Here is a 23,883-nt window from a genome sequence, read left to right as displayed (position 1 = left end):
GATACAGGAGTTTGATACAAAGGAGTTTGTTGTGTTACAAATTCTACATTTCTCCGAAAAATTTTCACCTTCGGATGGATGAAACATTAAATTTCATTTTTCCCGATCTTCGTAACAATGCCTTTCGGCAACCTTTTCGCTCCAGGACCAAAAATGGCCGAATATGACGTCTCAATTTGTATGTCATTAGCGATCGGTCTAGCATCGCCTCTGAAATGATGGTAGTTAGCACGCGTAGATGTAGGATCGGGTAGGTACTCAGCAATAATTTGACAGATATTGAGAGGAGACGACAGGACTTCCCCTCTCCATGGGCGCGAGTGTAGTGCCCTCACGTGCCCCAACTGATCACTGTGCAGGTTGCCAGCTCATTAAACGAGCACGGCCGAGACACGTGCCACCAGGTATGCTAAGTGAGGGTCCTCGGTGTCGGTGGCTGGCGCGTGTCGGGGAGGCCCGCGTCTCCAGGGTCGCCCGTCGCTCCCTCCGCGAGGCGGCCCACGGTGGGCCGCGCTCCTGAGCCCACTGGTCACTGCCGTCCAGTTAGCCCGCACATATGTTGGCGAGAACGCTGTCCCCCGTGCCGGGGGACAGCTGGTCACGTGCAGGGCTCGCACCAGTGTCCCGTCGTCTGACCCACAGCGGTACCCCTTGCCCCGGATACAAGTACAGGCCGAGCGCGCCTCTAGCGGCAGCAGTCGTGCGGCGGCAGAATTTGGCGAATTCAGTCGGCGGACGGCCGATCTTGTCAGACCAGTCAGTCGCCGGTCGCACTGCATCGCGCCCGCCGCCGCCGCTGTCTGCCAGCCCTCTCTCCGACGTCTTTCTGTCAAGCCAAAGGTCGTAGCCTCCGTGTCCGCTGTGGCTGTGCCTCCGGTGATCGGATTAGTGTTAGTGGCCAGCCCAGCTGCCACCATTCCTGACCAGAGCAGGCGAGGAGCGTGTCAGCTCGGTGGAGGCCCCGCCTGTCGCCTCTGCCGCCGTGAGTACCCGGCGCCGGACCTCTGCACCGACTGACCTCCAGGGAGCGCCGCCAGAACGCGGTCACAGGCGGCCGGCCGTCCAGCGGGGCAGCTCGGCCGCCGAGAGGACCGAGAGCTGGGAAAGCTGGGGACTGGGGCAGGGGCGGCAGACACAGTTGCTCGGGTAATAGCGATTTGATTAACATCGGACGGCAAATATTGGAAAGATCCATTTCGACTCAGCTTATTCTTAGCACCAACTAGCCCCGCTCTCACTTGCTACATTAGCATCCAGTTGAGGAAATCACATACAGATTACCGATCTAGCGACCATAGTTCTCATGCATCCACTGCATTTACTGACTGCCGAGGGCCGTAATTGCACCCGCCCATTCACAGAAAGTACAGCTAGAAAAGTGTCTCCCGGTCCGCGTCTCACGGGCGCTCGCTATAACTGCCCTCTCCCGTTTGCAGATAGCGCTATGTCTGTGCCATTCAGCTTCCACGCGGTCGGCAAGGTTCGCGAGAACCTGGAAAAGGGTGAACGTTTCACCCGCGGCAATGCCAAGCCGTCGGCGCAGCCGCAGGCCGGCTGGTTCCCCGGCCAGAGTGAGTTTATGAGTGCCTCAGATGTGTTATATAAAACGTTCGAACTTTTAACACGTTCGTCGTTCAAGGTAACGCAGGTGCTTATTGGAGTTATCCATTCGTTATGTGATGCCGATCGCCTTTACGAAATGTTGCGCTAACACCTCTTCAGCTAGCCCTGCCTGAGTGAAAGTAACAATTTGGATGATTCTCATGCTGCGCTCAGCGCAGCATGAGAGACGTCCGCTGGGGCTTCCGGTAGTAGCATACATCTATCAAAGATGCTTCTTTTTCATTGGCATGTGCATGTGCAATGTGCAATACCGATTTCCACACTATACTTGCAGTTTGTGCTGACCGCAGCTAATGACCAGCCATCCCTTGTCCGTTTCCAGTGGCCGCTGACCTGCTCCAGTCATACTCGAGCAAGATGATGAAGGCCATCTGGGGCCAGTACAACCGCTACTCGGTGCACAACTTCAAGTCGAACCAGGCCTTGCCGCTGGTGCTGGCCGCTCAGTCCGAGCCGCTGGGCCGGACTGAGCAGGCGGCGGACACTGCGTCCGCCGCCGCCGGTCTCCTGTCCTCCCAGTGAGGACACTCACAGGTGAGAGACGACCTCCCCTGTCCTCCCAGTGAGGACACTCACAGTTGAGAGACGCAACTCACAGGGGAGAGACGTCCTCTCCTGTCCTCCCAGTGAGGACACTCTCAGGTGAGAGACGCAACTCACAGGGAGAGACGTCCGCTTCTGTCCTCCCAGTAAGGACACTCACAGGTGAGAGACGCAACTCACAGGGAGAGACGTCCGCTTCTGTCCTCCCAGTAAGGACACTCACAGGTGAGAGACGTCCGCTCCTGTCCTCCCAGTGAGGACACTCGCAGGTGAGACCTCTCTTTCCTGTCCTCCCAGTGAGGGACGTCCTCTCCTGTCATCCCATTGAGACAACTCACAGGCGGATAGACGTCCGCCGGTTTCCCAACGAGGGAACTCAAGTTACTCAAAAGCGAGGCTCGCTTTCCTCCAGCCGAATCGTTCGATAGTGCAAAGTCTTCCGTAACTCCGGGCTACGGGTATACCGTATCTAGAAGCACCGTTCGAGAGTACGTAGTGTCCCCTCTCCCTGCCCCGCCGATCAGGGGCACGATACGCTCTCCGGCCCTCCCGTCTGCTCTGTGATGTGATGAATTATACATGTCGCGTCCCAAACCGGTCACCAGGCTCTCCCAGTACTCAGCGAGCAGACATGGCGCCCGTGAAAACATCGTGTGTGAGGACGTAGTGAATCAGTCTGTAGTACGGTATCACTGACCGGCTGTATGCGTGTGTGTGATTCACAGGAGACAATGAGACAGCATACAGGCAGTCAGGACCATGTATATCATGGTCCCGACAACAAGCCTGCATTAGAGAATGACGTGAGAAGATCAAATGGTCACTGCAAGAACAGCATCAACGATCGACTGAAACGCTGGTCCAGTAACCGATGCAATAATTTCCAGATAATTTCCGTCCGCACATAGCGATTGTATTCCGCTAGTTAATGACGTTGAAGCTGTGCAATGCTGTGTATGCCTCTGCATAGGGATGATTCCACATGCGTCTGTGAATCACAAATAGCTTCCACTTTTTATAGTAGCCTAGTATAGAAGGTATTGGTTTTGGCGGCCCACGTAGCGACAAACTGCTTGGTGCTGTATCTTTTCAAAGCTGTAATTGTTTCACTGTGTTACTTAGCCTGTTTAGTGCAAAAGTGTAAGAGCATCATACTCATGTGCTCGCTAAGATAGTGTTTGCTAGGTGGCATGTCGTAACGCGCTAAGATGTGTGTGAGATAACACCGAATATAGTTATAATGAATACAACGGATTCAAACTATCATCCCTTTCATCAATCAACAGTTTGGCGTTAATGAGCACAAAAAAAAATCGGACCAATGATCCAAATCTTTGAGGTTGTCAGTTTTCAACCAAACTACGCCATCTGTGCTGATCGAATATGACAATGTTGGGCTGATAATTTGTCACTGATTTATTTTACCGTCATCAGGTACAAAAACAATGAGTGGGTACTGTGTGAATATCACAAGATATTGAGGTAACCGTCCTCGTGCATAATTACCACAGCAATGCATAAATCGCACAATCGTGGGAGGAATTATCGTACCGAGACTAACAAGACAAAAGCTGACTACATCTCACCGTCCACTGAGCGTCACTGGCAGACTACGTCACAGCAACAGATGAGACCGAACGGAACATGTCCCACCAACGAAATCCGACCAGCAAATGACCTATCGGCGCGGAGCACTGGCTAAAACGCACCCATCACCTCCCCAGACACTCAGACTGCCTGCCTGTCCACGGCACTGGTGAGCGCACACGGCACTTCAGCTTCTCCCACCTACCGAGAGATGGCAGCAGCTACTCGCGCTTCTTGCCCGACTCGGCCCTCTTCTCGCGGATGACGGCATCGTACTTGGACTTGGACGAGTACCACAGCATGAACGGGATGCCGAGCGACGGCAGCGTCATCACGGCGAACACCACCCAGTCCAGCTGCGGGAGGAAAGAGGGCGTAATCATAGGGGGCAACGTCATCACATGACAGCGTCATCTCGCCATCAGCGTCATCACGGCGAACACCACCTAGACGGGCTCAGCCCCGGTGACTCACTAGGGTGCCTGCCCAGACCAATGTCTCCCCCTATATCCTATCATCCTCCCGGCTCTGAAATGGTCTTAATGGACCGAAAGGGCCTAACCCAACAAAACATAAAAAAATAAACACCACCCAGTCCAGCTGCGGGAGGGGGAGGGGGCGTCATCACAGGGGGAGAGCGTCATCACGTCACCAGCGTCATCCCGTCATCAGCGTCATCACGGGGAGTGCCGTCAGTCCAGAGCCAGCAGCATTAGGGGCAGCGTCAGCACGTGTTCATTTGACATTTTTTGTTCATTGTGCGAAATCTGCGCATTTCAGATCCTCTTGGTGACAAATTGCGACAAAATGAACTAAAAGAAAAGTAAAACAGAAAACCCGGCTTATCATATTAAACGCAAAGTCAAGAAGAATTTATTCTCAAGGCATACGATTCTGCTCTGGGTGCGGCCGCATGAAACCACCAAAAGGCTTTAAGAACAACGCTCAAAGCCCGCTACTGATTCATCGAAGGGTTGGGTTACTACCTACTACCCAGGGGGAGAACACTTCCCACTCACCAGGTGCGGTGAGAACTTTTTGTCGTAGTCGCGGAAGGCCACGATGCCGCCCTCGCCAGGCTCGCTGGTGAAACCGACCGTCTCCTGCGGGCGAGAGCGGTGTTATGTCAGGAGCAGCAAGGTGGCGGCCTGCACGTCCGGGCAATAACACAGGCGGAGAGGAAGGGGTGCCGTCAGGAGCGGAGTTTGCGAGCGAGGGCAGTGACACCGGCACCACCAAAAATAAACGGAAGTTGGTTGGAGATTGCTGAAAATCAGCATGGCTTCCTGTCGAGATGTATCACGTAACACGGCAGCATATCTGGTTACGAAGCAGGACTGTGCTTTGGAAGCCAAACATGTTTGATGAGTGACTATTAAAAAGTAGAATAGGTAACCCCTTGCGTATTTCATTTATCGATATTCCGGCCATTGTGGATAAAAAACGACACACGAATAATAAGATGACCAAGAAGAAACGCATCTTGTATAATAAAAATAAATACCAGTCTGTCAATCGCTGAATATTGTGCATCGTGTTTCTCGTGAACCTGTATCGATGCTAATTATTATACTATCAGTAACTACACATGTCCAATATCGGCACGCCATGACCTCTCCCCTGCCGCAGAAGACAGACACACCATAGCCCCCAGGCCCCGGCTCCCACCCTCCGCCGTCCGTGTCCCACCTCTGTGGCAGTCTCGCTGGCCAGGTAGGAGACCTGGGCGGCCGTGAAGTTGAAGTAGCCGTACTTGAGCGGCCGCAGCACCACCGTGTGGGAGGCGTTGGCGCCGGGCGCCAGCCGGTCCAGCTGGAAGTTCACCAGGCCCGACACCGGCTTGAAGTCGAACGGCCCGAAGCCGGCGTCCTGCACGCGCACCCGCAGCGCGGCCGCCGTGCCCACGTTGTAGAGCGAGTAGCGCACCACCACGTCCAGACCCTCGACCAGGTACTTGTTCTGAATCTGTTGGCGGTGAGACGGAACACGTCACAGTGGGAGCGACACTCATTGTAAAGACACGTTGAAAACAGATCGGTACCTACCTGCTGTGGTTCAGTGGTGGAATGCTCAGCTGACTGCAGAACATGCAGAGATACAATAGACACCCACAAATTATTGAGCATTGCTAGAGAAAGATATCAAAGTCAAACCAAAACGAGAGTCTTACAACAAAATTCAGAAAGCAAACCTTGAGTGTTGTATGGAAAAAATAGATATCTGAGAAGGTAATATGCAGCATACACCATGCAGTGTACTTGGCATTATCATGACATGAGCAGTGTCCCAAAATTGTGTTTTGGCTTGGGTGTCAGAGGGGAATATTTGTCACTACAAAAAGGGCTGAGAGTGGACAATTGCCACTCAGAAAGGCACAAAACAGCAAAAACAGAGATCAACAATTTTATTTGTGAATTTTGGAGGATGTGGGAGCTGCTTTACCTATAAGATTACTGAATCCCTGAATCGAATATGGAGGTACCTAGGTAAAAGTGTTATGCGCAGATGCTCTTTATTGGTAGAATAGGGAGTGAAAAATTGTTCTAGAAAATTGGGTGTGGGAGTGGAAAATCATTTTGATTTGGGTGTCCCTTCCCACCCAAACTGGCAAATTTTGGGACACTGGACATGAGTAGCCCAAGCCTTAACAAACCATAGGCTACCAATGCTGGGAAGGTAAAAGGATTAACACTCCCAATTTCCAGCTGCACTAAACATTGCACAAGCTCTCATCTTTTTCGTGGGACTCAAAACTAATAGGTATAGTTTAAAACTCCAGAGACTGGCATTCCAGTTCCTGCTTCAACAGTTTCTGCTTGATTCTTTATAAAAGTGTACATTACTTATATGTCCAAATGTTCCACTTACCAGTTTGGATGCCAGAATCCTTGCAACATTCTCTTCTTCTACCTTAAACTGCTCTTCAGCACTCCCATCACTTGAAACCAAAGTGCCAAGGGCCAACAGCCCAAGGATAACTAGCAACTTCATGATCTGAAATCACATACAGAAACTTAAAGTATAAGCGACAAAAAAAAAACTACATAAATGATAAGAATGTGTACTATACCATATTTTAAGACTAAAAAAGAGGTGGTATGATATGGCTTTTTATTAGGTGGATTTTTGGATTTTCTGCATAAAAATGCTCCAAAATACCTATGTTGCCTAAGCTTTATGCTTTTGAAGAGGATGTTGGTTAGCTTTAAACTATTACATATAATAAGTGATGCATATTGCATGCTAATGAGACAAATAAATAATTCCTTTCAGTGAGGAATCAGCAGCCTTGTTATTAACTGCAGATACAATCAGCTAGCTGGCAAGCTGGCAACATATGATAGCCATTAACATATAGGCCATTGATATTTGTTATACATTATATATCAATGCTACCTATATCTAGCATTGATATATAACAAACTCTGCTGCTATCATACAGTGCCATCTGGCAAATAATCCAGTAAATAGCTCGGGGCCCAGAATCAGCATGCTCTGATTTATTTTACAGCATGTCCTCAGCCTACTTGATTTTCTTGGCTTCCCATTGGTAAAATTCAAAAGGAAATTGTGTTGCCAACTTGCCATATTCACTAGTATCAATGGCAGGCAAGGAAACCTCAACAAGAAGGAAGAAACTCAATCTTCTAGTCTACTGAAGCACTGATACCCTGCAGGCACAGTCCGCATCATAGACAGAATACAAATATGCTAGAAGTATGATGTGTTGGGTAGGGTGTTGATGTGAAGTCAAAGTGTTTGGTTGGGTTAGGCACGGTTTCACTCTGGTTATTTCACTGCAAAAAAAAAATTAACTGAGTCAGCAAATCGTTTGACAATCTAGTATATTTCAATGGGATAATTCATTAAATGCGATTCAGATTGCATTTGTATAACCATGCAACTGTGATATTTTGTAGAAATAGGGTGAATTAGAGATAATTGTAGCCTACAGGCTCCATGTAATACAGGGCCCTGTTTCACCGCCCGACGCTGCGCGCGCTGCAGCGCGCTGGGAGCTGAGGCATACCCCTGACGTCACTCGAATGATGTTGCCTGCGATCCTTTAGCTTATGGTATATCACGTTTCGAACAGAGACCTTGAAGAACCTAGTACCTAGTAGAACAGAAGTTTGAGTGCAAATACTGCTAGCGTGCGGATGGTGCTGGCGCCACAGTGCTAACGTTTTGCGATGACGTCATAGCGTAGCGTCAGAGGGAAGTTTGTTGAAACCCAACGCGCCGACGCGCGCAGCGCACTGCAGCGCTCCGCCGTGAAACAGGGCCCTGATCCTGGCTCCACTGACAGCAACCACAACAGTTGATAGCTTGAATATATGCATAAAAATGAAAATTCAGTTGGGCAAACTAGACTTTTGGAATCAAAATATGGAGGCATCAATAATTTGATTCTGGTGGGAGGAGCCATGACCAAATATGGGCATGGAATCAATTTTTTGATTCATTTGGGTACACTTTTGACTTCGAATGTACCGTTACGGTTGAAAAAAGGCCCATGACGGTGAGATTTTTCTTTAAAAAGGTAGAAAAATGTGGTAGGTTTGCAAAAAGTGTTACCTCAAAGCTAAGAAATTGTCCCTTTGGCCTTGTGAATGGGAAAAAGACAGAGCCACTGTCCATCACGTAAAAGTTGTTTTGAGGAAATCATGCTGTATGTTATTTTTGTATCATGAATCACATACTAAACAATCAGTATTTGTGTCAAATGGCAAAATGAAATTTTTAAACCCCTAATTATCATTGTTGTAGTGCTTTTATATTATTTATATGGTTTTTACCTGTTGCTTCAGTTTTTGTATTCTTGACATTTAAAAATTGTGAATTGTTATCAAATGTAGTGAAGGTAAAGTACAACAATGCTATAGGTATCTGTTGTGGTGCTGAGGATACCACTAAATGAGAATAATAGCAGGATAAATGCTGTATTCTTGCAAGTCATTGTTGCCTATCTGTTAACATTACCTGTGAATCAAAATAATGATTAGCCAGCTGATGGGGAATCAATATTATGATTATCTGTTTAAAGTGAATCAATTCCTTGATTGCCTTTCACTACCTATAGAATTCAAATTGTTGTGATAGGAGCAATATTATTTTGCTTAGGAGATAGTTCCAGCATTTGTGTTCAAGATCAGGCATGCTCCTTCTTGAAACACTCTCTTATTTTTATGTGATTGGTAAGTTAGAAATGGTCTGCATTTATGCCCAAATATGGTCATAAGGAATCAATCTTTTGATGCCTCCATATTTTGATTCCAAAGGTCTAGTTTGCCCAACTGAATTGGAATAGCAATTTGAAATGCAAGATAACGGTGCTCGCCTCTCCATCTCTGTGACGCACTGATTCCTAGGTACCATTCTAATTCACCTCCTTGCACGGCGCTTCAAATAATTTTCTTGGACCTTTTAATGTAACCGTCACCCTTTTACAACGAATGTAACGGAAGTTAGCAGGGATTCAGCAGGGGTTCAGCAGGGATTCAGCAGGGATCGACGGCCCCCCCGATTTCGCTGAATTTTTGTGGAAAGGTGCAGAATGGTGTCCTCTATCGAAAATCCTAGTGCCAAAATGCGGGGAATCCATCAGGGGGGCCAAAAATCCAAAAAAACAGTATGCCCTCAGGGCACAATCGACGAACTTTGAAAACCCTACTTCTAGCCGTCCAAACAGCTAAAAATGCACGTCATTCGAAAGAGGACAAAATTTTACGTACAACGGTATCAAATTTAGGGGGCTAGCGCCCCCCTGAACCGAACAAAACAGCTTCAAATATATGGGCCCGGGAGTATGCCCTCGGGGCATAAATAAACGTTTTCAACAATTTCAGTCCTAAAACATCGACAAAATCCAGCAATATGCACATCATTGGAAAGAGCGTAATTTCCCAAACAAAAAACCCAAGTAACATTTTTCGATGGGGCCCACCTGGGGCCCACGGGACCCAATTGAAATTTGGGGCCCAATGGGGCGGCCCCTACGATTTTCTTCAAAATTTGCACAGACACTCTCCTGGGCCCCCTCTTCAATCTGGCTGAAGAAACATACCGGGGAATCCAAAGGAAGGGGCCCAAAGAGGGCCCCAAAGAGGCCCTTTCTAAGTATTGCCCCTAATTTCGCGACCAACCCCGGCAATATGCACATCATTGGAAAGAGCGTAATTTCCCAAACAAAAAACCCAAGTAACATTTTTCTATGGGGCCCACCTGGGGCCCACTAGACCCAATTGAAATTTGGGGCCCAATGGGGCGGCCCCTACGATTTTCTTCAAAATTTGCACAGACACTCTCCTGGGCCCCCTCTTCAATCTGGCTGAAGAAACCTACCGGGGAATCCAAAGGAAGGGGCCCAAAGAGGGCCCAGAAGAGGCCCTGTCTAAGTATTGCCCCTAATTTCGCGACCAACCCCGGCAATATGCACATCATTGGAAAGAGTGTAATTTCCCAAACAAAAAACCCAAGTAACATTTTTCGATGGGGCCCACCTGGGGCCCACGGGACCCAATTGAAATTTGGGGCCCAATGGGGCGGCCCCTACGATTTTCTTCAAAATTTGCACAGACACTCTCCTGGGCCTCCTCTTCAATCTGGCTGAAGAAACCTACCGAAGAATCCAAAGGAAGGGTCCCAAAGAGGGCCCCAAAGAGGCCCTGTCTAAGTATTGTCCCTAATTTGGCGAACAACCCCGGCAATATGCACATCATTGGAAAGAACGTAATTTCCCAAACAAAAAACCCAAGTAACATTTTTCGATGGGGCCTACCTGGGGCCCACGGGACCCAATTGAAATTTGGGGCCCAATGGGGCGGCCCCTACGATTTTCTTCAAAATTTGCACAGACACTCTCCTGGGCCCCCTCTTCAATCTGGCTGAAGAAACCTACCGGGGAATCCAAAGAAAGGGGCCCAAAGAGGGCCCCAAAGAGGCCCTGTCTAAGTATTGCCCCTAATTTCGCGACCAACCCCGGCAATATGCACATCATTGGAAAGAGCGTAATTTCCCAAACAAAAAACCCAAGTAACATTTTTCGATGGGGCCCACCTATGTCCCACGGGACCCAATTGAAATTTGGGGCCCAATGGGGCGGCCCCTACGATTTTCTTCAAAATTTGCACAGACACTCTCCTGGGCCCCCTCTTCAATCTGGCTGAAGAAACCTACCGGGGAATCCAAAGGAAGGGGCCCAAAGAGGGCCCCAAAGAGGCCCTTTCTAAGTATTGCCCCTAATTTCGCGACCAACCCCGGCAATAAGCACATCATTGGAGAGAGCGTAATTTCCCAAACAAAAAACCCAATTAACATTTTTCGATGGGGCCCACCTGGGGCCCACGGGACCCAATTGAAATTTGGGGCCCAATGGGGCGGCCCCTACGATTTTCTTCATAATTTGCACAGACACTCTCCTGGGCCCCCTCTTCAATCTGGCTGAAGAAACCTACCGGGGAATCCAAAGGAAGGGGCCCAAAGAGGGCCCCAAAGAGGCCCTTTCTAAGTATTGCCCCTAATTTCGCGACCAACCCCGGCAATAAGCACATCATTGGAAAGAGCGTAATTTCCCAAACAAAAAACCCAATTATAATTTTTCGATGGGGCCCACCTGGGGCCCACGGGACCCAATTGAAATTTGGGGCCCAATGGGGCGGCCCCTACGATTTTCTTCAAAATTTGCACAGACACTCCCCTGGGCCCCCTCTTTGATCTGGCTGAAGAAACATACCGGGGAATCCAAAGTAAGGGGCCCAAAGAGGGCCCCAAAGAGGCCCTTTCTAAGTATTGCCCCTAATTTCGCGACCAACCCCGGCAATATGCACATTATTGGAAAGACCGTAATTTCCCAAACAAAAAACCCAAGTAACATTTTTCGATAGGGCCCACCTGGGGCCCACGGGACCCAATTGAAATTTGGGGCCCAATGGGGCGGCCCCTACGATTTTCTTCAAAATTTGCAGACACTCTCCTGGGCCCCCTCTTCAATCTGGCTGAAGAAACCTACCGGGGAATCCAAAGGAAGGGTCCCAAAGAGGGCCCCAAAGAGGCCCTGTCTAAGTATTGCCCCTAATTTCGCGACCAATCCCGGCAATATGCACATCATTGGAAAGAACGTAATTTCCCAAACAAAAAACCCAAGTAACATTTTTCGATGGGGCTACCTGGGGCCCACGGGACCCAATTGAAATTTGGGGCCCAATGGGGCGGCCCATACGATTTTCTTCAAAATTTGCACACTCTCCTGGGCCCCCTCTTCAATCTGGCTGAAGAAACCTACCGGGGAATCCAAAGGAAGGGGCCCAAAGAGGGCCCCAAAGAGGCCCTGTCTAAGTATTGCCCCTTATTTCGCGACCAACCCCGGCAATATGCACATCATTGGAAAAAGCGTAATTTCCCAAACAAAAAACCCAAGTAACATTTTTCGATGGGGCCCACCTGGGGCCCACGGGACCCAATTGAAATTTGGGGCCCAATGGGGCGGCCCCTACGATTTTCTTCAAAATTTGCACAGACACTCTCCTGGGCCCCCTCTTCAATCTGGCTGAAGAAACCTGCCGGGGAATCCAAAGGAAGGGTCCCAAAGAGGGCCCCAAAGAGGCCCTGTCTAAGTATTGCCCCTATTTCGCGACCAACCCCGGCAATATGCACATCATATTGCCCCATTGGGCCCCAAATTTCAATTGGGTCCCGTGGGCCCCAGGTGGGCCCCATCGAAAAATGATACTTGGGTTTTTTGTTTGGGAAATTACGCTCTTTCCAATGATGTGCATATTGCCGGGGTTGGTCGCGAAATTAGGGGCAATAATTAGACAGGGCCTCTTTGGGGCCCTCTTTGGGCCCCTTCCTTTGGATTCCCCGGTAGGTTTCTTCAGCCAGATTGAAGAGGGGGCCAGGAGAGTGTCTGTGCAAATTTTGAAGAAAATCGTAGGGGCCGCCCCATTGGGCCCCAAATTTCAATTGGGTCCCGTGGGCCCCAGGTAGGTCCCATCGAAAAATGTTACTTGGGTTTTTTGTTTGGGAAATTACGTTCTTTCCAATGATGTGCATATTGCCAGGGTTGGTCGCGAAATTAGGGGCAATACTTAGACAGGGCCTCTTTGGGGCCCTCTTTGGGACCCTTCCTTTGGATTCCCCGGTAGGTTTCTTCAGCCAGATTGAAGAGGGGGCCCAGGAGAGTGTCTGTGCAAATTTTGAAGAAAATCGTAGGGGCCGCCCCATTGGGCCCCAAATTTCAATTGGGTCCCGTGGGCCCCAGGTGGGCCCCATCGAAAAATGTTACTTGGGTTTTTTGTTTGGGAAATTACGCTCTTTCCAACGATGTGCATATTGCTGGATTTTGTCGATGTTTTAGGACTGAAATTGTTGAAAACGTTTATTTATACCCCGAGGGCATACTCCCGGGCCCACATATTTGAAGCTGTTTTGTTCGGTTCAGGGGGGCGCTAGCCCCCTAAATTTGATACCGTTGTACGTAAAATTTTGTCCCCTTTCGAATGACGTGCATTTTTAGCTGTTTGGACGGCTAGAAGTAGTGTTTTCAAAGTTCGTCGATTGTGCCCTGAGGGCATACTGTTTTTTGGGATTTTTGGCCCCCCTGATGGATTCCCCGCATTTTGGCACTAGGATTTTCGATAGAGGACACCATTTTGCACCTTTCCACCAAAATTCAGCGAAATCGGGGGGGCCGTCGATCCCTGCTGAATCCCTGCTGAACCCCTGCTGAATCCCTGCTAACTTCCGTTACATTTACAACGAAGCAAGTTAAAAGATAATATCAATATCCTCAATTTTGATTTCCTATCGACTATCAACGGGCAAACAATTAGGGGAGGGGGGAGGGGCTCCACGTCATAATCGTCTACGCTGCGTCATTTCTCCTCACAATATTTCCTAGACTTTTGAAAAATATCGTTTCTATATTTTTTCAATAATTCTATTTTTGTTTGCTTCTCTGAGTGTTAGAACATGTTTTTGGAATTTGTTTTTGAATTCAATGAATTATAATATTTAATAATATAAGCGCGATCAATGCCTGTCAATTTATCTTACTGAGACAAACGCGGCTATTTTGAATTTTCAGGCGTCATAAATGAAAACACGGACACGCGACTCTGTTGTTGACTCTGTGAAAGATTGATTTGGAGGTTGTGTATATTTTTATATTTTTCATTTCGACGTTACTTTGCTCGAAAATTTTGAAGAAAAATAAGACGACGGTTGCTTTATTTAGCTACCAACTTTGAAAACATTTTGGCTACTGTGGATATCAATTTCTGTTGGTGATTTGTTCTGAAAATGCTTGGTTTTGTGATGAATTTCTCCAGTCTTGGTTTTTATGGTTACCCTAATTGTTTGGAAAGGTTTTATGCGATCATAATATTTTTATTGCTTTGCATCTTACATTGCACATGCTTGCATAATCATTTTGACATGGTATGCAGTGTGCAGATATTGATATTGATAGATAACGACTATTCAGTGTCAGTGTTGGTGTGGGTTTTGGTTTGATACAGAGGATCTGCTGCTGAGCTATGCATGACACCACTCTGACTGGGCCTTACTAACAACTGGATAAAATAAGCTGACTGGCCAGCTGGCGACGTACGATAGCTGCTATGTTATTTATTGATATAAACACAGTAGGAGATGAACATGAACACATGTTCATGTTCATCTCCTTCTGTGTTTATACATTTTACATTTTACGTACGTAAAATGGTACTCATAGAAAAGTTTAAAGATAGATGGCTAGTTATTTGTATCTGGCATTGATATGCAACAAGCTCTGCTAGCGCCACCATACAGCGCCCGCTGGCAAATCGTCCAGAAAATAGTACAGCCCCTCTGACTCAGTCAGGCACTGACTCATGACTGGCTTTCCCTTGGTACCATTATAATATATTACAGGCGACACTTAGAATACATACCAATTGGGAACTGTGAAAAGCTTTTTGATGACTTAAGTATCACCATATTATATATTAATATGTTGTAGAGTCGAATAGAAGGATCTGGATGACGTTACATGACGATGATGAAGGATGACGGTATTATTACTCATTATATTGACGTGCAGTGTCAAATGCAATCTGACTCTGTAGTCTGTACCACTTTAGGGTCTGCACTGCTAAGACAAAACCAGGAACCTGTTTCTAGCAAATTTCCTACACGTACTGTTGCCAGAACAATTTGTAGCACAGTGTACTGTGGTAGAGCTACACTGGCTGAGAATCAAATTTTGTAAGGCTGTTGGAAATATATGCAGAAATATGTTTGTAGTTCCAACAACTTCCATGTTCGAAGGCAACAAGAAATTGCTGGTTTTGAGGGTGAAAGAATGTTGTGTACTTGTAGTGAAATTAAAGCTGCTTAAATTGATCAGCTGTATTTTCAGTGTCCAGTGCCAACTAATGGAGTCTGAATCAGAAGATACCGGCCTCTCTCACACTGGACCATTGTCACAAGGAGCATTCACATATCGCAAGAGCATCGGGAGATGGTATGTTCCTGTTCTGTACAGTGCCTTCTTGCTACATGACCAGTGCTGTTCACCTTTGTGGCTATTTGCTCTGGATCAGTACCCTTGTTACCCTGGTGATAAGCTGCAACCAGGACTGTTGATTTATGATGTGTGATTGGTTTGCTAACTGCATATTAAATGGAACATTCAGCATTGAGCATACCTTTCAAGGTTGTTTGCAAGCTGTGCAACAGTCTTTTACCCTGACAGTGTAACTCCCTGGCTTTTATTAAATGTTCACATTTCATACGAGCTACTTAAGTTACAGGGTGTGTCTGTATGTAGCGGAAAAGTATACAGTGTAAGTGGTGCATTACATCTGTTTGTTCGACTTTTGACCGTCGCCGTGTTACGGCAGTCTGACGCTGCGGCCCCAGCGTGTGCCGGCGAGCTCGATCCGCGATGAGAACAACAGCGGCGACGAGGATGGCCAGGCGGACACGGCCACGCCGTCCAACTCGGCTACCATCGGCACGGTCTCGGCCATCCTGGCCGCCGGCAGGTGGGCGCCCGGCGCGCGCGGTCGGTCCTTCTTAGCAGAGGAGAGCTCCCCGGTGGTGTCGTCAGATCGCAGTTCATGCATAGGAGTTCCAGCTTTTATAAGGCATTTTGTGTCGAACTTTGCACTGCTTGTTGTCACTCACCTATATTTCAGTTCTAATGAAGAGTATGGATGACGTTGTTAGTTAATATCTGGATAACCTCATCGATAATTACCATTTTTAGGCATAACGATATTACGATAAGTACGATGATTCCGTTATTGGTTCGGGTGTCCCGTGTCTGCTCTGTGTGCGTCACACGCCTCTGGTCCTCCCAACAGGCGCCTGGAGCGGAACCCGAGCGGCGAGCCGCCGCCGTCCAACTCGTGTCCGGACAAGGAGAACATGTCCGGCCGCGGCCTGGTGCACCCGTACGACCTGCTGACGCCACTGCCGCGTCGCACCGGACCGACGCCGGCGACCGGCAGCGGCCGCACGCCGCGCCAGCCGCTCAGCCGCATCGACACGCCGTACAAGGTGGCCGAGCCGGACACCGCGCCGCCGCCCCCGGCCGCCGGCGCCGTCAAGCGGCCGTTTGTGTTCGGCGAGCCGTCCGCCGAGAAGCGGCCGCCGCTGCAGCACGCCTCTCGCTCGCACTCGTCGCTGCAGTCTGCGGCGTCGGCGGCGCGGCTGACGCCCGGGCTCAGCCGCGGCCTCTCCGAGGGACGGCTGACGGACGTGGGCGCGGTGCGGCGCTCCATGCCCGTGATCTCGGAGCGCTCGGCGGATAGCACGCCGCCCGAACAGCGCGTGGCGCCGCTGAACCAGTCGGGCTCGGCGCCGGCGAGCGGACCGACAGCACGCGTGTCGCCGGCACCGTCCGCCGAGCCGACGGGGCCGCTGGAACCGCGCCGAGCCGCGGCGACGCCCTACCGGCGGGCTGAGCTCGGCGCGGACAGACTGGCGGCGCCGGCGGACACACTCTGTGGTGTACCTCAGACTGGGGCAGGCTCCGCGCGCGAGTACCAGTCCACCGCCTACCGGGCGGGTCAGACCGGCGTCGGAGCCGCTCCCGCGCCGTCCGTCTCACATTGTGGCACAGCCGACGGGCCGGGCGCCCGATCACACGCCCGCCTGGGCTACCGACAGGACCCGACCGCCGGGCTAGGCCAGCAGCACACGCCCCGGCCCCGGGTGGTCGGCCAGCTGACGACGGCGTCTGCTCAGCGTGTGCCCATCTCCAGCCACCTTTCGTCATCCTCAACCTTCAACCGTGTCTCCGAGTCCCGGCAGACCGCCTATCACGCGTCAGTATCTAGTGCCGTTCAGTCGAGACTGGGTCAGTCGGTGACTGGCTCGGCCGTCTCCGCGGCCACCACGGTCGTCTCGGCCTCCAGCGTCCACGTATCGAGCTCTGTGTGTGGGTCCTCGGCGTCTGTGCTTAGCGCGGCCCCGCGGGTACCGTCCGGGCCGGTGGCGGACGGCCCGGGTCGGCCCAGGACCGCCCCGCCGCCTCCGTCACTGGTAGAGCACGGGACGCAGACGGAGGAGTCGGGCAGCACGTCTATGCCGCCGCCGCCCACCGAGCTGTTCTTCGGTAAGCGGCAGCTGCGGACGCTGACTGTCAACCATCGGGACTACATTGTCATGAAGCAGATCGGACGCGGCGGATCCAGCAAGGTGCTTCAGGTGAGTCAAATCGACGCAGATTCAGACGTGGGAGAGGCTGGTGCCTGGTAGTCAGGCAGCAGCTGGGTATTAGCCAGGCACTCCGAGCTCTCTAGCTATCAGAACTTGTCCGTTCTGACTTCTGAAACTGCTTCATATAGTGCCTTGATCTAGATTTGCGGCGTGGAGGACGGCCTTTTCAACTGACTTACGTTGAGCGCCTTCATTCGCGTGTCTTGTCACTGTTTCATTGTTCGTCGTTCTTTGTTTATCGTTCTTTGTGCGTGGTTTGTCCGTAGCCGGGATCTGTGCCACGACTAGTCTGTCTTGTATTATCATGACTGCCCTTTGACACCACCATCTCTGTGCCAGGTTTTCGACTCGGACATGCGCTCGCTGGCCATCAAGCAGGTGTACCTGGAGAACACGGACGACGCCACGGCCAACGGCTACAAGAACGAGATCGAGCTGCTGCGCTCGCTCCGCCACTCGGACCGCGTGGTGCAACTGATGGACTTGTGAGTGAACCCGGCGGCGGCGCGGGGAGAGTAGAGCGTAGTGCCATAGGGGTGTGGTGCTGGCTGAGATGATAACTCTGATCTGGGTGGGTTTGATTATTAGAACTATGAATCATCAGATGTTTCCGATTATAAACGGAAATAAAAGCATGCAACTCTGCCATCAAAAACACTACCATAAACAGCACTGCCATTGATAGGAGCATGCAACGTTGTCATCTGCCCAATTCAGTACCAGGCTGTATTGATCTCATCACATTTGCTGAACAAGTGTAGTCATCTTATGGAGACGCTGACCGACGCCTGACACCTGAAGTTTTGCTTGTCTCCCTCAGCGAGCACCGCGTCACGGACCAGATGTTATACATTGTGATGGAGAAGGGTGACACGGACCTCACCAAGCTGCTGCAGTCGTACACTCGCCTGAACGAGGTGGACGCCAACATGTGCAAGTTCTTCTGGGGAGAGATGCTCCGCTGTGTGGACGTCATCCACAAGGAGAGTGAGTATCCATGGAGGACGGGCGGGGTGGAGAAATAAGGACTGAAGGGAAGCGTGAGGATGAAGAAAGCAGGGCTAGTACTGAATGAAGGCACGGAAGCAGCGGAGCAGAAACCGTAGGAGGAAAACTGTTCTGACTACCAGGTGTGTTAGGGGAATGTTGAAGAACCAGAATGGGAGTAATTTATGAGGGATGGGGATAAGGCTGGATTAGCGAATCCGTGATGACTTATAGAGGGCGCTAGGCTTTCAAAGAATGTCGAGGGTGGGAGGGTTCAGATGATGAGCAGGGTGAAGCTGGGAGGAAGGATGATCGGAGGAGCTGATTGAAAAGGTAGACGGGATTCGAGAGTAGTGAGAGTTGTAATTTGTTACCTATGCGATAATGTAGAGGCGCATTGGCGTTTGAAAAAGTCATCAAATGTTCGCTGGAAATATGTTTTGATGACGTTGGCCTGCTTGTGTGAGATTGTCATGTGTTTCGATATCTGGTTTGAGTCTCCAGCTGGTTCGCGTTGGCGCACTAAGGCCCTAGTGACACTTGATTTCAAGTGTCACTAGGCGATTTCGGTACGCGCAGGCTTAGCCACTAGCCGATTGGTGTAAAATAGCGTTTAGTGTCACTACGTAGTAGGTACCTTCAAGTGTTACTTGGCCGCCTAGTCTTACTAGCTTCCTAGTGTGCCATCTCGAATCGGCCTATAGTCCAACTCTGATCGTGTGACTGCCCATCTCCGTCAGACATCATCCACTCGGACCTGAAGCCGTCCAACTTCCTGATGGTGGCCGGCCGGCTGAAGCTGATCGATTTCGGCATCGCCTCCCAGATACAGTCCGACTGCACCAGCATCATCAAGGACTCGCAGGTATAGTGACATAATGATCGCTAGTTTTGGCCGCTATTGTTCGTCTGTTATTTTAGCGTGTTTTTGTAATACTCGCCATGACATATTGTGTGACAGCTTATGAAATCGTGAAACGACACGGTTGTATGCATTATGCTGAACATCAAAGTTGACTGGCTGGATGAAATGATCCTGCCGACAGTATCTGTAGCCTGGCAGGCGTAGTGCTGCTCCATTGAGAGTGCTTTGTCCTGTTCGCATAAAATACCCTGTTTATATGTTGTTTGTACTAACCGTGTGCTTAACATTGCCGCAGGTGGGCACCTTCAACTACATGAGTCCGGAGGCGATCGAGGCGCAGCAGGTGACGAGGAACGGCGCGTCCCAGACGGCCATCAAGGTGAGAGACCGGGGAGGCCGGGGTAGAACGGGGGCGGGACCGGAGTGAGTCTGCCGAGGGACGCGGAGGCCGGGGTAGAGCAGACAGTGGTGCCGGAGTTGTGGCCTGCTGAGAGATAGTGAGGCTGGGGTAGAACGGGAAGCCGCCGGGGGGCGGCGCCGTACTCGGGAGTGCTGTGGTAGGCAGGGGTATATCAGCGCGCCGGAGCGACCCGTCCCGCTCGGAAGTGACGCTCCGAGGTTCTGTGAAGCCGCGTCCCGTCCGATGACGCCCCTGTCGCCCGCACTATTGTCGGTGGACCCGAGCGCGGGGTCTGGTCATGAGCAGACACCGGTCCAGCGGCTGCCCCACCCTGTGTAAACGCCGCTCGCTTTGAACTGCGCTCTCACACCGCGCGAATGCAGCCACCAGTCATCGTTCGGCCGCACTCTGTTTATTTTGGTGTCTGATTAATGTCATTTGTGTTTGTCAGCCTTCTGGGAAATTTCCATACTGGTATTTTTATTACGTTTGTTTTATGTTTCGTGATTTCCTCATAGCCGGCTTGTCCTGGAAGCGTGTGTTACCTCATCACAACAACGTCCGGCGGTCGAAAACATATAACTTTCTTTTGCGATGTTAGCTGAAGTGTTTTTACAGTTCGATAAATGTGTGCCATTTCAGATCAGCCGGAGGTCAGACGTATGGAGCCTAGGCTGCATCCTCTACAACTTTGTCTACGGCATTACGCCGTTCGGACACATCAAACAGGTGAAAACCGACGGCAAACCGTCTGGCTGGGCTGACTAACATTGCGCGAGCGTATGACGTACTGTGTAGCTTTCGGCCGGGTTCGCCATGCTGCGATACCGCCTAGTCGTGCGCGGTGACGGCTCGCTGTTGCTTGTATTACCGAACCGTACTGTATGGCCTGAAGCACTTTTTCTATCAATCTACTGGCATTCCTCTGTCCTCGTGCCCTCTCCGTGGTCTCGCATGCCCCACTAACTCGCCCGCATCTCTCCCCCGCAGCCGATGGGCAAGCTGGTGGCCATCGTGAACCGAGAGCACCCGATCGAGTTCCCCCCGGTGGCCGACTGTCACCTGCTGGCCGTGCTGAAGGGGTGTCTGCGGCGCGACCCGTACCAGCGGCCGAGCATCGAGCAGCTGCTCTCGGACCCCTACCTGACCGGCTGCCGGTGTCAGGTGAGTCAGTCGGCCGGGTCCTGAACGGTGGGAGGGTTGGTGCGTGTGGGGAGGTTTGTGTGAGACGGCCTGAGCTTAGTGTTTGTGCGTTGTGTGTGTGTAACTGTATGTATTGTGTGTTGGGCAGTGAGTGGTAAGAATTGGGGCATATGTCAGGGCTGTGGAATGAAGACAAGTACATATGCACGGACTCGAATTAGACTTCAAGCCAGCAGTTTACATAGAACCACATGGAGCGCTGATAGCTCACTGAGCCTGCCGGAACAGCCAGGGCACACCCGCACACGGGGCGCTGTGTTGTGTGCTCTTAGGATGTGAAAATATAGCATTGGTATGAATTAGGAGCGTCATAGATTGCTATTAAGTTGCAACAGCCATGCGTCGTGAGCTAGCCTGAACGCAGTCCGTACAAATATTGTCAGTCTGCCTTTTTTCCTTCGGCCGATTACTGCTCGCATAATGTTAGGCATGTGTGGCTTGTGGGCTGGAAGCTGGTGACCTCCGTAATCTGTGTTCCCTAAAACCCAAATCAGCCTCGTCATTATGGGTGGTGTGTGCTTTGAGCCATCGTTTCTGTGTAATATGTGTCTGTTGGTAGAGTTGTATGCTGTGTCGTCCATGTCTAGTTACGTCTGTATAGATAACCTAGAGCTGTCAGTGCCCTCACAACATCGTCCTGTGTGCGGGTGTACGCTGGCTGTTCGTATAGACTGTGTGCTCCCAGCGCTCTATGTGGTCCTATGTGTACCGCCCGGAGTCTGCTTATGTACTCGATGCGTTGGCACTTCTGTGTTAGTTGAGCAGACGCTGTTGTGGGGTTTAGACGAGCGACGTGAAACATCAATGAACACGGCCTTATTTTTTTTCTTCCTTAACCCGCGAGTTGCTGGGGGGGGGGGGGCGTTAAACGCCCCCACTTTTTTCGCGGGGCCATTAAATTTTGGGTACCTGTAGGGAATTGATTGAAGTTTATTGTGACAAAGTTTCAAAAAAATGGTCGGAAAATTTTTGAGATATCGAGGTTTTAGTGACGTCATGATTTCTGAGTTTTCGATCAAAAGCGGCATATGTTCAAAAAATCGTATAAAATCACAGAATAGTCATACAGACATGCCGTAAACGCCATTAGACTGCCAATACCATGAACAATCAAATGGCTATCTTCGATTATTGATTATGGTTCCGCATTTTCCAAAATCTTGAACTGAATCTTGGCAATTTCTCGTGACTACTTCACGACCATGATACATGCATTTCTTAAATTGAACTTTTTGAGTCAAACACGTACACATATGATAAAATGAATGTGACCATCGTGTTCTACGCCCCAAATTACCCATAAAACATGTGTCACAGGCTACGAATATCAGTTTCGATTTTCGGGGATATGTGCCTACCCGGTTGACCTGACCTTGACCCTGACCTATGCTTGACTGACCCCTACATGGAGCTGACACTCTTGTAGGCCTTATATGATGGATTGTGCACCGTTTTGACAGAGTTTATGACGAGAGGCGCGCCCATTGCGAAGTCCTGAAGTCCATGCTACTGAAAGCCCGATTTCAGGTGTTTGACCTGACCTTGACCCGACCTGTGACCTCAAAATTCAACTTTAAAGTACTCATCTGAAGCGTCTCGTCGCGTTCTTTCGTTTGCCGCCTCGTGCGTTTCGCTGCGCCTATTGGTTCTCGAGTTATCGGCTGGGGGCGTTTAACGCCCCCCCCCCCCCTAGCAAACGGTGGGTGGCGAAATACCCCAGCAACTGCCGGGTTAAATCGTTTAATGGGCGTGTTAGGTATGAATGTCAAGTCACACACATGCTGCACGTGTGCTTCATTTAGCTGGCGTTTGTACTTTGTAATGAGACGACAGCCTACCAACTCATCCTCGAATCGCTACCGTCTGTTTTATTTTTAACCTCTGATTACAATTATAGTTTGATTAGACGTGTTTAGCTTCTTCCAATGTCAGTTGATTATTGTACTGTTGCTGGCCAGCGCAACAGCATGTCGCGCCCTGTCCCACCCCTCCATCCGTCTGCATTTACTGAATAACCAGTGCTGCTCTCTCCCCCGTCTCTCGTCTATCCCGTCTGCTCGTCCGTCTATCCCGTTCACTTATCACTCCTATCCGTTCGTCTCTCCCGTCCGCTCGTCTATCCCGTCCTCGCGTCTCCCGTATCCATAGTCTCCGTCTATCTGGGCGTATTCCGTACGTACCTTCCGCTCCCACCGACCGGTCCCTTCTGTCTGTGTCGTCTCCGTATCTCTCCGGTTCGCCCGCTGACCAGCCCTCTCGTCTGTGTCGTTCATCACTGACCGATCCCTTCTCTCTGTGCCGCAGTGTCAGAAGTGAGCCGTCGCCGCGCAGTGTGCGTCTACTCCGCCGGAGCTCTGTACAAGCCACCGTTGGACCGGGTCCGTGTCCAGTGGATCCGGCCGGCCGTCAGACGGGGTCCGTGTCCGTGGATCCACCCTGACCGGCCCGAGGGGTGAGTGCCGTGCCGCCCGATCGTCCCATCCCCCGGGACCCGAGTGTTGCCGATCGGTTACTGCAGGAACCGCCTCTGATTCGCGGCGGTTTGTAACATGAACTACTTGCCGATGAGGCCAGACTCGGCGACGTGCGGCGGCCCTGAGTTATGCCACCAGGGCCGCCTAGAGCGAATGAGACTATACTACGGGAGCTAATGTCCCGCGCTGCTGGTAAGGTCGGGCACCGGAGCGGACTGAGGCCTGCCGCCAGCGAGCGCTGCTTATCCTAGAGGGTACGGCGCAGACGTGCCGTACTGCGTTCGTCTTCCCTGGCTGTCCTGACTGTGTGAGTGTTGTATGTTGTGAATCATAGCATGCTGAGATATGTGTCCAGAAAACTAGTGCTTTGGGGCCGTGCCAATCTAGGCTTGCGCAAATCGCCTTTATAAATATACGCAGGAGTCGCTATTATTAGTTTGGTGTTGTGTGGAGGTTATTGATTTTGCCACTACTGAAGAAACATTACTGTC

At 50.5% G+C, this 23,883-nt stretch overlaps 3 protein-coding genes across 6 annotated transcripts; 2 read left to right on the top strand and 1 right to left on the bottom strand.

Moving 5' to 3' along the window:
- Positions 1-731: 731 nt before the first annotated feature.
- Positions 732-3,432, top strand: LOC122382414. The gene is made up of 4 exons (XM_043367695.1): positions 732-982; positions 1,437-1,571; positions 1,946-2,157; positions 2,892-3,432. Exons 2-3 carry the CDS (start codon positions 1,445-1,447, stop codon positions 2,143-2,145), a joined length of 327 nt encoding a protein of 108 aa, XP_043223630.1. The 5' UTR covers positions 732-982; positions 1,437-1,444; the 3' UTR covers positions 2,146-2,157; positions 2,892-3,432.
- Positions 3,433-3,567: 135 nt separating this feature from the next.
- Positions 3,568-9,118, bottom strand: LOC122382413 (translocon-associated protein subunit beta-like). Its single transcript, XM_043367694.1, has 5 exons — positions 9,095-9,118; positions 6,622-6,747; positions 5,443-5,718; positions 4,773-4,856; positions 3,568-4,109 (listed from the first exon to the last, which is right to left on the bottom strand). Exons 2-5 carry the CDS (start codon positions 6,742-6,744, stop codon positions 3,975-3,977), a joined length of 618 nt encoding a protein of 205 aa, XP_043223629.1. The 5' UTR covers positions 6,745-6,747; positions 9,095-9,118; the 3' UTR covers positions 3,568-3,974.
- On the top strand, positions 9,040-23,819 carry LOC122382412 (myosin light chain kinase 2, skeletal/cardiac muscle-like). 4 transcript variants are annotated; one of them, XM_043367689.1, is made up of 11 exons: positions 9,040-9,125; positions 15,155-15,259; positions 15,639-15,782; positions 16,104-17,451; positions 17,803-17,948; positions 18,284-18,450; positions 19,191-19,315; positions 19,611-19,694; positions 20,358-20,444; positions 20,706-20,879; positions 23,223-23,819. In XM_043367689.1, the coding sequence occupies exons 2-11, from the start codon at positions 15,171-15,173 to the stop codon at positions 23,232-23,234; spliced, it is 2,376 nt and encodes a 791-aa protein (XP_043223624.1). In that variant the 5' UTR covers positions 9,040-9,125; positions 15,155-15,170; the 3' UTR covers positions 23,235-23,819. The 4 variants fall into 4 exon arrangements, with proteins under 4 accessions (XP_043223624.1, XP_043223628.1, XP_043223625.1 ...); XM_043367693.1 differs by lacking the exon at positions 9,040-9,125 and adding an exon at positions 13,831-13,904; XM_043367690.1 differs by lacking the exon at positions 9,040-9,125 and adding an exon at positions 13,898-14,035.
- The last annotated feature ends 64 nt before the right edge of the window (positions 23,820-23,883 follow it).

The sequence above is a fragment of the Amphibalanus amphitrite genome, unplaced genomic scaffold, assembly GCF_019059575.1.
Source record: "Amphibalanus amphitrite isolate SeventyFive unplaced genomic scaffold, NRLGWU_Aamphi_draft 000139F_arrow, whole genome shotgun sequence".
Lineage (NCBI taxonomy): Eukaryota > Metazoa > Arthropoda > Thecostraca > Balanomorpha > Balanidae > Amphibalanus > Amphibalanus amphitrite.
This window is presented reverse-complemented; position numbering and strand designations above follow the sequence as displayed.

Excerpts from the sequence above, each read along its gene's own strand:
- LOC122382414 (XM_043367695.1), top strand. The coding sequence starts at position 1,445 with ATGTCTGTGCCATTCAGCTTCCACGCGGTCGGCAAGGTTCGCGAGAAC. Across the intron at positions 1,572-1,945 it reads CGGCTGGTTCCCCGGCCAGA|TGGCCGCTGACCTGCTCCAG; the intron begins GTGAGTTTATGA and ends GTCCGTTTCCAG.
- LOC122382413 (XM_043367694.1), bottom strand. The coding sequence starts at position 6,744 with ATGAAGTTGCTAGTTATCCTTGGGCTGTTGGCCCTTGGCACTTTGGTT. Across the intron at positions 5,719-6,621 it reads GGATTCTGGCATCCAAACTG|ATTCAGAACAAGTACCTGGT; the intron begins GTAAGTGGAACA and ends CACCGCCAACAG. Across the intron at positions 4,857-5,442 it reads CCAGCGAGACTGCCACAGAG|GAGACGGTCGGTTTCACCAG; the intron begins GTGGGACACGGA and ends TCTCGCCCGCAG.
- LOC122382412 (XM_043367689.1), top strand. The coding sequence starts at position 15,171 with ATGGAGTCTGAATCAGAAGATACCGGCCTCTCTCACACTGGACCATTG. Across the intron at positions 19,695-20,357 it reads CGTCCCAGACGGCCATCAAG|ATCAGCCGGAGGTCAGACGT; the intron begins GTGAGAGACCGG and ends GTGCCATTTCAG. Across the intron at positions 20,445-20,705 it reads CGTTCGGACACATCAAACAG|CCGATGGGCAAGCTGGTGGC; the intron begins GTGAAAACCGAC and ends TCTCCCCCGCAG.